At 42.4% G+C, this 17,223-nt stretch overlaps 1 protein-coding gene and 1 long non-coding RNA gene across 5 annotated transcripts in view; one reads left to right on the forward strand and one right to left on the reverse strand.

Annotated features, from left to right (window-relative positions):
- The first annotated feature begins 2,391 nt into the window (after positions 1 to 2,391).
- The window catches only part of JAM2 (junctional adhesion molecule 2), a 76,113-nt gene continuing 61,281 nt past the window's right edge, over positions 2,392 to 17,223 (forward strand). Inside the window, exon 1 of one of the 2 annotated variants that reach the window (XM_069945329.1) lies at positions 2,392 to 2,576. In XM_069945329.1, coding sequence (XP_069801430.1) covers positions 2,525 to 2,576 — 52 coding nt within the window. In that variant the 5' untranslated portion in view covers positions 2,392 to 2,524. The remainder of the gene's footprint in view (positions 2,577 to 17,223) is intronic. The other variant, XM_069945328.1, reaches the window with a different exon arrangement.
- The window catches only part of LOC138767987 (uncharacterized), a 29,153-nt gene continuing 23,812 nt past the window's right edge, over positions 11,883 to 17,223 (reverse strand). For all 3 annotated transcript variants that reach the window (XR_011358896.1, XR_011358897.1, XR_011358898.1), the window contains exons 2-3: positions 15,760 to 16,062; positions 11,883 to 12,263 (exon numbers count right to left, since the gene is read on the reverse strand). This is a non-coding gene — a long non-coding RNA (uncharacterized lncRNA). The remainder of the gene's footprint in view (positions 12,264 to 15,759; positions 16,063 to 17,223) is intronic.

A 17,223-nucleotide genomic window follows, 5' to 3' on the forward strand; every position in this document is an offset into this window, starting at 1 on the left:
CCAACCCCTCCATTACGTGACACTATTGATTCTAATGGAGAGAGAGGGGAGGACAGAACATCACACTGGGGGCGGGTGGGCCTGTCGTTGCCCAGCAATACACCAGCGCCGTGTACAAGAACTGTGCGGCATCCTCGCTCTGGCTCAAGTCTATTGATGTAAAAATGTTAAAGCGATGTACCTGATGGTACATTTGTTTTAAGATCATTTAAAAAAATGATACAAGGCCCCAAGGTGGCTGGACTCTGCATGTTGCCAGCATGGACAAGTATATATAGACTGAAGGATTGTACTATAGGCAATCACAAAAGGTTATAAGAAGTACGACCATAGCGTAAGAAAAAATTAAATATTTACAATCATCCCCACGTGTTTTGCTCTCCTGTGTGCAGCTTCCTCAGGGGTTGACTGTTTCCAATTATAAACACAGTGGGCTATAATATCAGTAATATTGTAATATAATGCATTTACATAATGATTAAAAAAGCTACACAAATACTGGGCTTTAAAGGGAGAAAACATCTTAAATACAGAATGCAGAGGAGTCTGGAAAGGAGCAGATAGTTTTTTTAAGCATTGTATGCTTAATGAAAACATCCCATCCCTCCATCGATGTACATACTGTTACTGTTACCTCCGCACACAGCCAATCCATCTGCAGCTTCCAGTAAATATTACTTACACCAGGAGATTTACTTTATATCAATGACTGTCATTCATAGGGTCACCGGGTCACTTCCTATAACCGCCTGTAATAAATGTCTAATACAGTAGTCTCAGCTCCACTGGGATGTATATATTCTGGCTGTCATTGCTGACAGTATCCTCCGTTCTCCTCTCTGTGCCTACTATCCGGTATCATACCCTAAACCACATGGCTGTATTTAATGTCTGTATTTTTCACATCTGAGAAGATCCTTGACCCCAATGTATAATCAGTAACAGCGACCCCCCCCCCCATCTACCATGCTACATTTATGAGCATGAGCTGTGTAACACAAGGCTAGGGCCACTCTGGTCACATGAGATGTAGATTGCAATGTCTTACGCCAGTCTGCATGTCATAGTAGTGAATGGTGTTGCGTTGCAACATGTGACATGGTGGAATTTTAGTTAAATTTCTGTTGCAGGTTTCAAATTGCATGTGACCCTTAACCTAAATGAGGGTCACATGCGACTGGGATTTTATTATTTATTATTATTATTATTATTATTATTTTTAATACTTATTATTATTAATACTTATTTGTTTTCATCTTAGTCAACTACACTACGGTATATAGCAAAAAATAGTAGTATTAACAGCTGGTTAAATCTGATAAATCTCCCCCACTATCTATATGTGTATGATGGATTTCTAATGGACTTGGTGGCAACACATTGTGATGTTAGTGCAGATTCCTGTTGTATTGCTGGAGTTTATTATTTTCTTTACACATTCATCAGCTGAACATCGCTATTACACCCAGCGATGCACGGTCAGCGGCCGATCATTTTTAGGCAGGACCAAAAGACAGGCTCGGCCGATGATCGCTGTTATTGGCTGATCTTTGTCTTTATTACACAGAGCAATATATCGATCAGTATAATAGGACCCTAATGGTGCGTTTACACAGAACGATTATTGTTCGAATTATCGCGATAACGATCGCATTTGAGCCATAATCGGCTCGTGTAAACACAGCGAACGATCAAGCGACGATGGAGAAATCGTTCATTGTGATCTTTCAACATGTTCTCAAATCGTCATTGGTCGTTTGCTAAAAATTTGCAGATGGCTTTGTGTAAACAGTCTTTCATCGAATCATCCTATGTGTGAGATGGGCTTAAGCGATGTTAAAGCCATCGCAATAACGTTGGGTTTTTTTAAAACAATTTTTCACTTCGTCTAAACTTTGTTCGTTAAAAAAATCCAATCGTTGCTGAATTATCGCTCCTTCATGTAAACGATCTCCATCCTTCGGCTTTCCAGCTAGGGCAAAACTACAACTCCCAGCATGCCCGGAGTTGTAGTTTTGCTCCAGCTGTAAGTCCACATACTGGCGGTCACTGTCCTAGTTAATGAGTTGTTATTATTATTAGTTTTTCTTTTATATTTTTTTCTTATATTTTTACATTTTGCCAAATTTACCTACATTTACTCATTTTCACAAATTTCTGTTTTCTTCTGCAATAAAAAAAAAAAAAAAAAGATCTAATCTGGCCATGAATTAGTTAAAAAACAAGAACAACTATGAAAGCCCTTCCCTGGCTTGCCATGCCCCTGAGCCACCATGGCACAATCCGCCTGTAACTTCCTCGCAGCCCGGTTGACACTTGTGGAATCCGCTGCGCTGTAGGTGCACAGAGGCGGCAGCAGAGGGCGCTGAGGAGCCGCATTCCCCGCGCTTCCTATTCAGACGGCTCAGACCTCCTCGTTAGAAGCAGCAGCAGTGTGTTGGTCGCATTGACTCTCAGTAGTGGTTGCTGCTGCCCTGGATCTGAACTCTCTGCTCCCCTGTCCTCTCTTATTCCTCAGCACAAGATGAAGCTCCCTGCCTGGCTCTTACTCCTGGGACACTTGGTTGCTGTTTGCTGTAAGTTTTGGGGGGTTTCTCTCTCAGTTTTGCAGGGGTTCTCTCACTTTTGTTCTCTGCTCCTCCTGAGTTGTGAACAGGTCTTTCTGTGGCTGCTTTGTGCTCCCAGCATTGTCCTGGGTGGGTGGTGGGGAGCATAGAGCACAACATCCTGTGCTCTATCCTCTATACACAGGGGAGAGGTTGTTACATTGTATCAGCTTGTGCTGCTGGAGTATGGAAACAATGTATCATCATCATCTTCCATCCTATTGTATTCTGCTGACTTGTGTACTGGTGTCCTTGGCAGTGTCACTATGGTAATAAATCCATGCCAGGCTAAGAGGGGGTTGTATAGTTATCACTGGCAGAAAGGGGGTTAACAATACAGCATTGATACTATGGATTGTTATTATTAGGCCTGGACAACTTGTATCCATCATAAGAGAGAGTCTATCAACTTTATTCTAAGTAATACTCAGAAGTTGGGAAAAGTGTGCCCGCCTATGAGCCAGAGCATGTGTAAGAGGTGGCGTAACCCAGCGATATGATGGAGGTAATCCTTATAGGCTGCTTAATCGTGAAAGTTTTCAAAATGTTATTTTTGTACTGCAGATAAAGTCAATGTAAATGGAATACTGTCCTATATAGGGAATTCACCCTGGTATTGTTTCACTAGTGCCCATTGGCATTGTACATGGTGCCGTATAGACAATGCATTGGGGAAGAATTGTCCCATACTCCATAACCCGATCAATTATTATTATTTATAAAGGACCCTTAATTCCAGATCAATACCATCAGATTGCAGCCCCTATGTGTTGTTATATTGATGATAAATGGGATTCTGGCACTATGACTCCTTGTGTTGCCGTATAGTGCCACCATACAGAGAGATTCTCCTTTCTATAGGCTAGTGTCCCCCACCTGTGGCTCTCTGTTACAAAACTACAACTCCCATCGTGCCCAGACAGCTGAAGGTGTACATACTATAGAGTAGGGTCTCTTAACTACAACTCTCATCATGACCCTACAGCTTAAGATATATAGAGCAGCAGGGTTATCCAACCTGCGGCTCTGGAGCTATCACTAAACTACAACTCCCATTATGCCCATACGGCTGAATATGTACACACTACAGAGTAAGGTTGACCAACCTGTGGCTCTTGAGCTGTTGCAAAACTACAACTCTCATCATGCTCTTACAGTTGAAAATGTATATACTATACAGCAGTATGAGCCGTCCTATGTCTCTCCAACTGTTGCAAAACTACAACACCCATGTTGCAAAGCTACAACTCCCATCATGCCTGGACAGCCAAAGCTTTAGCTGTGCAGGCATGATGGGAGTTGTAGTTTTGCAACAGCTGGAGAGCCAGTGTTCCCTACCCATGCCATAGAGCATTGTTGGCTAACCCTCGGCTCTTTATTTGCACAACTAGAAGCAGGTATGAGGAACCTTTGGCCCTCCAGCTTGTGCAGAACTACAACTTCCATCATGCCCTTACAGCTGAAGGTGTACATACCATAAAGCAGTGTTAGCCAACCTGTCCTTTTCCAAGTGTTGCAAAACAAAAAAGCCTATCATGCCACTGTCTGGGCATGATGGGTGTTGTAGTCTTGCGACCACTGGAGCGTACTGACTTAAAGGATAGTCCTGTAAACTTCTATGAATACTGTATTATGGCTCGTGACACCTCATACAGATCTGCAATGTGGCTGTGTGCATAAGATCTGGGTCCACATGTCAGTATCTGTAGCCAGGACTGGACCCCACTCTATAATGGAAAGATCTGACCCTTTTTGAGAGTTTTGGACCCACTCCCCTATATGTGCACCCCACCTTAGGGTCCTATTACACAGATCAATATTTAACGATTAACGACTAACGATAAGCGATTGCAAGTGAGATTGTTTATCGTTAATCTGAAATCGTTCACCATATTACACAGAACGAAGGTCCTTATTTACGATCGTTGTTGTGATCGTTACTATGATCGTTTATTCCTTCTGATCCCAGCAAAACAATGAACCATGTGCAATTACACTGAACGATTAGTGAAAAAATGCGGAACTACAGCGAACAAACGTGGAATTACAGCGAACGATTAACGATAATTTTAGGTTCAGATCTAAATCAACGATCAACGATATATGAACGCTTTTTCAATCATTGCCTGCAATTACACAGAACGATTATCGTTTAAATCCGAACGGTATAACAATTTTTGCACGATAACCGTCCCGTGTAATAGGGCCCTTATTCTCCACTGCTTCTACAGAAAACTTCTACTGAACCAGCAGATTCGGGGTTAAACGCTCCAGCTGTCCATTATATTAAGTGCCTGGTTCTTTATTGCCGGGCGTCCTGATTTATCACTGGGGCGATAAAGCACAATGTTGGCTACACCAGGTTTTTAGTATCCATGAATTGAATTTTGATGCAAAATGCGTTATTTCGGCCGCCTAGGAAGCGCCTGGCTGGGGAACGGTGCCCAGAGCGGTCAGCGCCAGCTTAGCTTGGCACATGCCTCCATTCTGAGCTGCTGCTGCAACATCACACTAAATTTTTTCTATAGTCCGAGATATTTAGTGCACTTCCAGTAAACTCACTTATTCCATGGCTGCCCCCCTCCCCTCCCCCCAGCATTGGCGATAAACCTTAAGCTGGCTCACATGGGCCTGATACATGGTAATGAAATCATCAGCCTTGTACGCTGGCACAATACTGCGGCCTCTGATGGGGAAGAGGAGAACGTTAGCTGTGGGTGACAAATACGTATATATTATGTATCAGGATGAGGACGCTGCCCAAACACATAACCACGCCAGCAGCCAGTCGGGGAGATTTATCACAACTGCTGCAGTCACCCAATGCTACAGAACAGATTGCTTCTCCTATATAGAAGCTGAGAAGTTGCTGTGGGCATTGGCTCAACTTTTTTCATAAATCTCCCCCATGACTGTATGGCTGAGATCACATATACGGCAGCATCTGTGTTGCGGTTGATCGGCCAAAAAACGTCATTGTTGAGGTTTTACAATCATTGTTTATTCCTATGGTTTTACATTTACAAGCAAAAATACTGGCGGCTTCTTGTGACCTGAATGCATGGAAATACGTCCGTCATCCAGATTGGTGTATGTCAGATGAATGCCTTCAGCTTATATTTACTGGCGTCTTCTAGACTGAAACTTGAATTGAACGGATGATAAAATACAGGCGCATTTTAATGCCCCACCATAGACTTCAATGGGCGTATTTCATTCTCAGATCGGATGACAGTGGGTGCTAACACACACGACCGATGTGCAGCAGATCAGCAGCAGATTTGATGGTGCAGATTTGATGCTGTGTTCAGTTACTTACATCAAATCTGCTGCGTAGCTGCAGCAGAAAATTCACTGCGATACGGTGTGTGTGAAGCCACCCTAAAGGCGGCTATGTTAACACATCAATTTTTAAAGTGAAAAAAGTATATATATATTTTTTTAATTATGGCAGTTGATAATGATCATTATGACTGTCCTTCAAAATGTTCATTATTATAAAAAAAGGCATTATTTACGATGTGTGAACATAACCATACTGCGCATTTTGAACAACTAGGACAAGGTTGGAGGGAAAAGGAACAATCCCAGGTTAAAAATAAGTGCTTGTGGGTTTCAAGTAGCCAATAAAATTTGATATAAGGATAAAAAGTACAATTCAACGCATTTCAGTCCATGTGCTATAAACTGAAACACATTACATTTTTACTTTGTATCCTTAAAGGGGTACTCAGGCGGGGGGGGGGGAGATCCTGGTCGGATGGTGTTAAAAAGTTACAGTATATAGATTTATAATTTACTTTCTTTTAAAAATCTTGACTTCCAGTACTTATCAGCTGCTGTATGTCCTGCAGGAAGTGGTGTTATGGTTTCCTGACTGACACTGTGCCATCTCTGTCCATGTCAGGGAAGGTTTTCTTGTTCAATGTTTTTATTAGTTTTTTTTTTAAGAACATATTACAAAAGAGAAAATCTATAAGTACTGATTTGCTGCTGCTCTGGACAGTTCCTGACATGGACAGAGGTGACAGCAAAGAGCATTGTGTCAGACTGGAAAGAATACACCACTCCCTGCAGGGCATACCACAGCTGATAAGTCCTGGAAGACTGGAGTTTTTTTTTTTAAATAGAAGTAAATTTCAAATCTGTATAATTTTCTGACACCAGTTGATTTGAAAGAAAAAAAAATTCTGGTTGTTTAGGAGTTTGCAAGCTGGTTCCTATTCTCTCAATACCAGGAGAATAGGGGATGACTGCGGGGGTAGCTGTGGTCTTAGGACACTTAGGCACTGCCGTATCTGATATCCATACCACTTTTTCGTAGATCATTGTTAGAGATGAGCGAACTTGCCAAAAGTTTGGGTTCACACGAAAACGACACGAGGACTGCCTGAAAAACATGGATACAACGAAACCCCAAGCCGCAGCGGCCATGTTTCAGCTCCATTAGTCAGAGAATGTCTTTTGGCCATGGTGCTGTCCAGTATAAGTAGTGATACCGGCCGTGGTCTCATCATCCAGTATTCTCACTGTCTATGTGGGATCCTAAATATGCTGTTTGGTAATGTGACCCCCCTCCCCAGCTTTACACCGTCTGTGGATTCCAATCCATGGAATGAGATAGTCCCCAGTCATTAGCCGCAGGTTGCCCCGCATGTCCCAGCCTTACATTCAGCTATGGCAGAAACAACTGCTCCGTGCTGCAATTGTCCCATTGTCACCTTGTGTATTTTAATCATGTGAGGAATGTGGAATGCCCAGCGTCTCCCATGTGGTCCCATGGCGGAGGTAACTATGTGACAGCGCGGTGCTGAGACAGGGGAGAGCGGCCATGTATTTATAACCAGCTGCAGCCTGGGTGACAAGGCATTCCTAGGAAGCTTCCAGATATATACGCTATATACACAGCTCACATACATACACACTGGGGAGATTTATCAAACATGGTGTAAAGTGAAACTGGCTCAGTCGCCCCTAGCAACCAATCAGATTCCACCTTTCATTTTCAAAAGAGTCTGTGAGGAGTGAAAAGTGGAATCTGATTGGTTGCTAGGGGCAACTGAGCCAGTTTCACTTTACACCATGTTTGATAAATCTCCCCCACTGTTTACCTGAATACTTCCATCCCATGCCCACATAGTGCTGCTGCCCAAATAATAGTCCCACCAATAAGGGGTGAATTCCATCTTATAAAGTCCCATCACTTTATCATCTGGTTTAAAACTACAACTCTCATCATGCTGCTTATAATGCATAGGCAATAGGCAGTGCTGTACTGCAGTGCGGACGTTGTGGTCACTTTGTGCTCTTCTACATTAGGACACAGCTAGTCTGTGTTGGGATCAGGCTGCTGCTATACACCATGCTTTACACTGCAGCTCTGCTGGTTCATATTAGTCAGGGCATGGTGAGTGAATGTGCACATCTCCGCTGGCTCCAAAGACATCATTCTATGGCCGGGCCGATTCCACCATCTGCCAAACGAATTTACATTTCAATTCTTTTGGCGGACGGCGTAATTCACCTGCCCATAGAACTGAGTCTATTGGACGGGTGGAGATGCACGCCACCATGAGCAGGTATGAGCGTCACAATCCGCCGCAACTTCTCTGTGCGGATTCCATAGTATATACGGATTATAAACTACAAGCAGTTACTGTGTGCAGGTGGTCTGTATGACAGCACATGGGGGAGAAGAGCAGCATATCAAGGGTAGGAGGAGGCAAGTTTGGTAAATGAATGTATTTGTAAACAAATCCTACAAGTCTAACTATATGAGATGGGAAAATCCCTTTTAAAAAAATGCAATGTATGGCCATCTTTAAGGGGCCCTATTACACAGAGCGATAATCTGCTGAAACAGGCTGATTCGGTAGATCATGGCTCAGTGTAATAAAAACAACGATCAGTCGATGACAATGATCATCAGCTGATCATGTCTTTAGTAGGGATGGGCGAACCGGCTGAGGTTCGGGTTCGTATGAACCTGAACTATCGGCTTCTGATTCCCGCTGTCTGCCCGCTCCATGGAGAGGGTGAATACAACCTGAGGACCGTCTAGAAAACTGGGATACAGCCTATGGCTATGGCTGTATCCCAGTTTTCCAGGCAGTCCTCATACGAACTCGAACCTCGGCCGGTTCTCTCATCCCTAGTCTTTAGGTCCTGACCTAAAATCATCATCAGCCGCCGGCTGCACATTGCTACTTCTAATTGCGATGCACGGCCAACGGCTGACGAATCTATAAAGAAAATAATAAACAATACTTACCTTTCCACGCTCCCTGATGCCTGCTAGCTTTGGCTCGCTCCCTACAGTGTCTGAAGTGCGCTGGAGCCAGTGATTGGCTGAGCGGCTCCCCGTTGTGTCTGAAGTGGGCTGTAGCCAGTGATTGGCTGAGCGGCTCCCCGTTGTGTCTGAAGTCTGAAGTGCGCCATGGCCAGTGATTGGCTGAGCGGCTCCCCGTTGTGTCGGAAGTGCGCCGTGGCCAGTGATTGGCTGAGCCGCTCCCCGTAGTTTCTGAAGTGTGCTGCAGCCAGAGAATGTGCCAAAACTAGCAGGACATCAGGGAGCGCGTAGCGGTGAGTATAGTTTATTACAAGGGCTGCACAGACATCGCTTACTATATATATATTATACATCCCTTGCTGCACGATTATGGGCTCAGTAAGCAAGCAGTACCACCCCTGTCCTCAGGTTGTGACTGGTAGTACAATTCAGCTCCATTCACCTTAATGGTACTGAGCTGCAAACCTACACCCAAGATAAGGACAAGCAAGGTGCTCTTTCTGGAAGAAAGCGGGACATGTTTTCTAAGCCTGGATAACCGTTTCAAGCATTTTCATTATTCTGCACCATCTTAAGAGTAGAACAGTGATCCCGATGACTGTACAAGATGACAGGACCGCACGGTGCCCAGTGGCCCCCACTGACAACAAAGGGGCCAGTCTGGTTTTCATCAAGGGATCCGGGACTGTGAGAATCTATAACAAGGCCCAAAATGAAACCTCTAAAAACTATAAAAATATATAGTAATAAAATGTACAAAATCTCTTCCTGACTATATTGAAGTTACTACAGACATGAGGGTTTAGGATCCAGTATTAATGATTGGTGGCCCCAGCCTCTGCGTTCTCCCGTCCCCTCCTCAGATACCAGGAGGATGACATGCTTTACATTCCTCTGAATTAGTTAGACATTTTTGGGGATAGTAGGGGGGCGGTTGTGTTTTTATAGCTACTATTTGCAAACAGATGTCTGTCAGACTGGGCTAAGAAAGGAGCTTGACACTGCTGGAGGACAGGTGGCTGCCCGTGGAGGTCCAGTCCCGTCAGCTTTCCCATGTACAATGTGCGGCACATACCAGGGCACCAGTGACAATGACTACATGACTGAGCGCTGCCGGAGCGGGTGCTGGGGACCACAAAAATGCCATACAGACATGGAGAGGAGCGATATATGAATGGCTGTACCGTGAAACATATTATCTATGTGAGCAGATAGCTAGGGAGCTGGACCATGTAATAGCTATAAATCTAAAGTAACTAGAGAACATAAAAGGGATAAAACATCACATGTACGTTATATTGGCATCACATTGTGACACTTAAAAAGAAGGGGGAAAAATCCAAACAAGGTTTATTACCCATATATAGCTAGTTTAGGATAGGGGTGGGATTCTTCTTTTATTGGGCATATTCTGCTTGTGATTTACTGTATATATGCTGCAGCTAACACCCAGAACCTGCTGGGTTTACTTAAAGGGGTACATATATGGAAAACCCTTACTTGTAACTTGGTTCTATAAAAAAATATTCTGGTACTTCTTAGCTGCTGTATGCCCTGCAGGAAGTGGTGTATTCTTTCCAGTCTGACACAGTGCTCTCTGCTGCCATCTCTGTCCCTGTCAGGAATTGTCCAGAGCAGGAAAGGGTTTCTTTGGGGATTTGCTGCTGCTCTGGACAGTTCCTGACAGGGACAGAGGTGGCAGCAGCGAGCAATGTGTCAGACTGGAAAGAATTACATGACCTCCTATGGGGAATATGAGAAGACACATTTTTAGGCTTTTTTTTTTCCAAGATGGGCACGCATGGATTGTCCATGCAGACTTATGAAAAACCATAGTGTTATACAGCAGCTGGAAGAGAGTTGAACGCGTCACTGTCATCCAGACATGTTGAGGCTATGATCCTGATCATTAATAACGGCCGTAATTTGCCTTTATTGTTACACTATATAGCCTATAGGTTATTTTTCAATGGGGTGTGGATTTTTAGATCCCCACTAGGTGGGAGAAACACACAGCCAAGCGCTTCAATCTGCATTAGCCCAGTATCTATCCATCTCTAAACATCATGGCTATGTCAGGCAAACCCTGAACACACAGACCCTGACCAATCGAACCATTTGACTCATTTTTTTATTTTTAAGTGACAGTAATGCTTTGTCCCAAACTGTAGACTTTTTCTACAGGCAAACTACTCTGAAGTGTAAATTTTTATATGCGTAGCAGGTCGATTTTTGTTGCAAATTTCCCACATTGACTTGAATGGGGGGTTCAAAATGTTCAAACAATAGTATAAACCAGGCATCTTCTAAAACTATTAAAAAAAAAAAAAAAAAACTGAAATTTTTCTGTTTTCTCCTCTGCCGCTTAATGAATATCTGCAGGTTGTAAAATGTGGCCTGAAGAAGACCAGCTGCTCACGTCATTCACTGTAATGTGTATAAAGCATATATATGTGTATAGGGACCAACCTAAAAATCTGCACCAAATCCATACTAAAGTTCACATGCACTTTTGTGTGGATATAAGCTCTGCCATATAAAACAACAGTGTTTCTTTCTGTATCAGATAGGGCAGTGTTCCTCATCAGGGCACGATGGGAGTTGTAGATTTGCAACAGCAGAATAGCCATATGTAATAGGGCATGTGGTAGATCTGAAAATCGTCCGCATGATCTAGAACTCCACAATCTGCAACAAATATAATACTTTAAAAAAATTTCCACCTCCAAAAAGGCAAAAGCTGTGTGCTTTTGTTTGTTTTTCTTTTTAAGGTTGTAAATACAAAGTAAAAAAGTGAGATCATCCTTAAGTAAAAGTAAAAAGTTATATATACACACTATAATTATACAGTACATACTTATTATACTAAAGTAAATAAATTATTTGTGCAGAATAACAATAGTAAACAAATAAATAACCTGCTTCTAGAACAAAAGTAACAAATTTTTCCATATTTTATTTTCTTCTTGCACTTGTTAAAACCCAACTTTTTTATATAGAAGTGCGTACAATAGTCAGCACATTGTCTGTCCATTATTTATAGCAGTCAGTCCTATAGAATGGATGAATCCTGCACTGTTTTATCTTACTGCGTTGCTCCAGGAAAGGGTGGGAAGTCTCAGGGAAGTCATTGTGCAACTTGTCGCTTATGTTTAGTGTGTTTGCTCACAATTCCCAGAATCCCCCCCCCTGCTTGTGCCTCTTAACAAGAGGATGAATGAATGATTGGGGCTGGTTCTTTGTATTGTCTCTCTTTAGGCCTGTAAAGGAGGGCACTCTATGGGAATGGGTTTCCCTGGACACTATAGAACACAGCAGGGAAATTTAATGCGTTCTCACTGATCTCCCGCTGGGAATGTCCTGTCCTCCTGGAACACAGAAAAGGCAGGTTACAGTACGGTTACATTTTATAATCTCCATTGTAACGTTATATATATATATATATATATATATATATATATATATATATATATATATTATGAAGGCCAAGGCAGAACAAAGCCCTTCTTCATAGTAACATTGTTACATTTGTTAACTATTCACACCTAACATGCTAGGATCCTGTTCCTATATAGCGTGAGTCATGTATTATCCATAAAGTGCACAAATAATTCCAAAAGGCTTTTATAGTTTTAGCACAATTTATTATTATTTATTATTATTATTATTATTTATTATTATTATTATTATTATTAGTCATTCTGTCTGAATCTCAACCATTTGTAATGATTTTATAGTTGCTACAATAATGGAGGAGTATATAAAAAATCAACAACAAAAAAACTTTACGTTAAATGGGTACAGTCACTTTTAAAATCTTTTAACAAAGGTTTTGGTCAGTTGGGAGTGAGTTACTAGAATGAGTTGGAGATAAGTGCCCAGGTTTCTTCTATCCCAGCCCTGTGCCATGTGCCATGTCCACCGGTCGTTAAGAGAAGTAAACGAGCGCTCTCAGCACTCGTTTGCTCCTCGTTCCCCGCTCGCTGCCGCCGCTATTCAGCGCGGCTGCAGCGAGCGGGTGAGTGCGGGAGGGGCAGCGGGGAGTTGCGGGGGGGGCTGCTCGGAGGATCGCTGATCGTCCGGGCAGCCCATAGGATACAGCAGCGTCTGCTGCCGACGCTCCTATTCAACGGAGCGACGGCAGCATATCGTTGCTGTATCAGTCGCTTGTTTTTCAACATGTTGAAAAACAAGCGTCTGCAAAGATCAGCCGACATGAATGATGTCGGCTGATTGTTGCACTCTATTCCACGGGACGATTATCGTTCGTAGCGGCCGATATCGGCCGAATACAAACGACAGTCGTTCCGTGGAATAGGGCCTTAAGGAAATCCTCAAAACATGACCTGTTGGGGGAACCAGATGACTGGTCTAAGGGACTGTCTGTATAATAGGGAGCAGGAGAGAGGCGCTCAGCTGTGCCCTTCTGTCCCTGCTCATTCTAGCAAATTGAGTCTAAACGCTGACCAATCAAAACCTTTTTTTTTTTTTTTTTAAGGAAACCAATCAGCCTAATCGGGCTGATATGGTTCCCTTAACTGCTGTATACAGCTCCTGCAGCAGCCGCTGCATGTATCGGCAGTAGCTGTATACCCGAAAAAAAAGCCTTTTAATCCACCAGGCGTGTGACAGGCAGAGCTGGGGAGGTAGTCATCTGGGCAGCTCCCCGCCCGTTTCTAGTCACCACGCTCTGCCTGCCAGTGCGCTCCGAGGGATGATTGACAGGCAGAGAGGCCAGTAAGGGACCTCTCTGTCTGTCATTCATTCCCTCCCTCCCGAGTGCGCTGACAGGCAGAGAGCGGTGACTAGATATGGGCGGGGAGCCGCCCAGATGACTACCTCCCCGCCTCTGCCTGTCACGCGCCCGGGGGATTAAAGTGCCGTGTCTGCTGCAGAAGCTGTATACAGTGGTTCAGTGAACCATATCAGCCCGATTGGGCTGATCGGTTCCCTTTAAGTGACACGGAGGCTTTAAACACTGGTGTAATTTTTTTTTTTTTATGACCCCATGGAAAAAATAAAAAATATATAGTTAGAATGTATAGATGCAAAAACAAAACAAGAATAACAAAAAAAAAGAAAGAAAATCCAGAGATTTTTATAGATCCATTACATTTTTTTAAACTCTACTGAGCTGATCCTGAAATTGCTGTTAATTGGGGGTCTGAGATTACAGAAAAATTTAGCACCCATTTATTTCAATTGGGCTGTTCACACTGTCCATAGTTTTACGGATTCGTACAGTACAGACTGTTATTGTGGCACAGATTGTCTCATAGAAATCTATGGGAGCCTCTGTAATTTTTTTGGAAGGAATGTTCGCAAATCTTTAAAAAATACTGATAATTTTAAACCATTCACACTTATATAACTGTCTGCGGACAATTGCAGTCATAATAGTGAATGTGTGAATGCAGCCTTAATATTTGTGTTTGTCAAAAAAAATATTTATTGATACGTAAATCAGCATAAATGCTCCACATACCTAATCCTGATCTTATATTTTGGCAGGTAACAGTGAGGAAGAAATGTATGCTTGTAAATGATAGATAGATAGATAGATAGATATGGGGGGCAGAGAGATAGTAGAGATAGACAGACATACAGATGAGACATTTTACATAGATATTTATTTTATTGCTAAACAGATACTGTACATACATGATAAATATTCAATTGATATATAGATATTAGAACAACAGATACAACATTAGATTTTATAAGATGGATGGATAGATATACGAGATGGCAATGGTATAGATATACGAGATTGCGATGGATGGGCGGATAGATAACCTAATTATAACATGGATAGATGAATTAATAGATTTTATATGATTGGTAGGTTTAAAATACAGAAGATAGTAATAAGAAAGATAGATATAGGAGATACGGCTGAGATTAGAATAGAGAGAGAATAGAATAACGGCAATATAAGTGTATAGATAGATGAGAGACATACAGTAGATTTGGGTGGGTGGATGGCTGGATAGCTAGAGAGATAGAAGATAGATAATACATGGACAGGCACATATAACATACAGTAGATAGTAGCTATGAGATGATAGATACAAGATGATTAATAGATATTAGTAGATGGATATTAGATAAACAGGAGGTAGATGAATAGAGAGAGGGAGGGTATTGATGGAAATGACACAGAATGGTCCCTAGATTATCAGTGCATGTACTCATCTAGTGACACATAATAGGATTAATATATATATATATATGTTATGATAGATAGATAGATGATCAATAGATGTTAGTACATACTGGGTAAATCTGAGATAGTGTATGGATGGATGTGATATAGAATAAGCCTTAGATGATGATGATATCAGACTGGTCCCTAGCTAACAGTGCATGTACTAATCTAGTATCCAGCACATAATATGATTGAGGTTCGGGATGGTTCTTAGAATAAATATATTTTATGATTTTCCAGAAGTGACCAGGAATCCCATCTTCCATGCGTTTCTCGTCTCTGGTACATATTGGATATCATTATAGAATATCACTTGTGTACAGCGGCATCCCGTCCTCGCCAAGCATGTCAGAAGACCAAATGCCATGCTGTTCTCATGCTGATATACTGACACTTATATATAGTACCACTTCTACCAATGCCCACATGGTGGCTATATATACCAGGTGTAAATATAACCATTTAGGATTTTCCTAAAAGCTTCCTTGGGATGGGGAAACATTTAAAAAATGTGTTGTGCTCACATGGTTGTCCAGGATGTACGGTGCAGGGGGTGCTGCTCATACATCAGGGCGAGCTGTCAGCTATAGTCATTTAGGAACATGATGCGGACATGTAAAGCTAATTGGGAGTGCGGTTTTATGACAGTCACTTACATAAGTAAACCAGTTCTGTGGAATTGCATGGCCCAAATCCATACATAGGGTGATGGATGGAGCGTTCTGAGGGGAAGGATAACAATCTCATAAATCAGCAGGAGTTTAGTAGCCTTGCTGCTGAAGGGGACCATAAAAGTGAGGATAAAAATCATGTTAATCTACTGGCATCCTGTTATAGAGCCAGAGCTGCCGAGAAGATCCATATATATTAAGTGGGGAAAGATTCAGTAGAACTTCAATTTCATTCAGTTTAATCTGTGCTCGTTGGGAGTCCGGTGGACGTTCCTTATCAACTGTTACCTGTGTAAGCAAAGAGATAAGGGTCAATCACTGATTAGGACCACCAATTAGACTTTTAAGACCAGAATAAGTTATATGAATAAAGTACAAGATCTACTGGATTGTTTCCTATGTATGTATGTATGTATGTGTGTGTGTGTGTATATTTTATATATAATATATATATACACTCACCGGCCACCATGCTAGTAACGGGTGGTCTTCTGCTGCTGTAGCCCATCTGCCTCAAAGTTGGACGTACTGTGCGTTCAGAGATTCTCTTCTGCCTACCTTGGTTGTAACGGTTGGCTATTTGAGTCACTGTTGCCTTTCTATCAGCTCGAACCAGTCTGCCCATTCTCCTCTGACCTCTGGCATCAACAAGGCATTTCCGCCCACAGAACTGCCGCTCACTGGATGTTTTTTCTTTTTCGGACCATTCTCTGTAAACCGTAGAGATGGTTGTGCGTAAAAATCCCAGTAGATCAGCAGTTTCTGAAATACTCAGACCAGCCCTTCTGGCACCAACAACCATGCCGCGTTCAAAGGCCCTCAAATCACCTTTCTTCCCCATACTGATGCTCGGTTTGAACTGCAGGAGATTGTCTTGACCATGTCTACATGCCTAAATGCACTGAGTTGCCGCCATGTGATTGGCTGATTAGAAATTAAGTGGTAACGTGCAGTTGGACAGGTGTACCTAATAAAGTGGCCGGTGAGTGATATACATATATACACACATACAGTGGTGCCTTGGATTACGAGCATAATTTGTCCCAGGACCGTGCTTGTAATCCAAATCCACTCTTAAACAAAAGCAAATTTTCCCATAAGAAATCATAAAAATGCAGACAATTGGTTCCACCCCCCCAAAATAATGATTTATTATTCTGAATAACATGTAAAACAAATGAAACAAACATTCAGAAACAGCAGAATATGTGATATTATAAGTTACTGTACAGTAATGGAGAGGATGGGAAATACAAGGGTTGCCAGACTGCAGGGAGCATGAAGGAATGAGCAGGGTGTAGGGTGAGCACAGTATAGCAGCACTTTCTGTCCGGGGAGAGAAGGGTTACAGTTGTGAAGAGATTACCTCCACAGTCCTGTCCCCTGATGTAAGCCCCAGCCTGAAGAGGATCTGCTATGATTTGGAAGGTGACCCCCGCTATGCAGACC

The sequence above is a fragment of the Dendropsophus ebraccatus genome, chromosome 11, assembly GCF_027789765.1.
Source record: "Dendropsophus ebraccatus isolate aDenEbr1 chromosome 11, aDenEbr1.pat, whole genome shotgun sequence".
Lineage (NCBI taxonomy): Eukaryota > Metazoa > Chordata > Amphibia > Anura > Hylidae > Dendropsophus > Dendropsophus ebraccatus.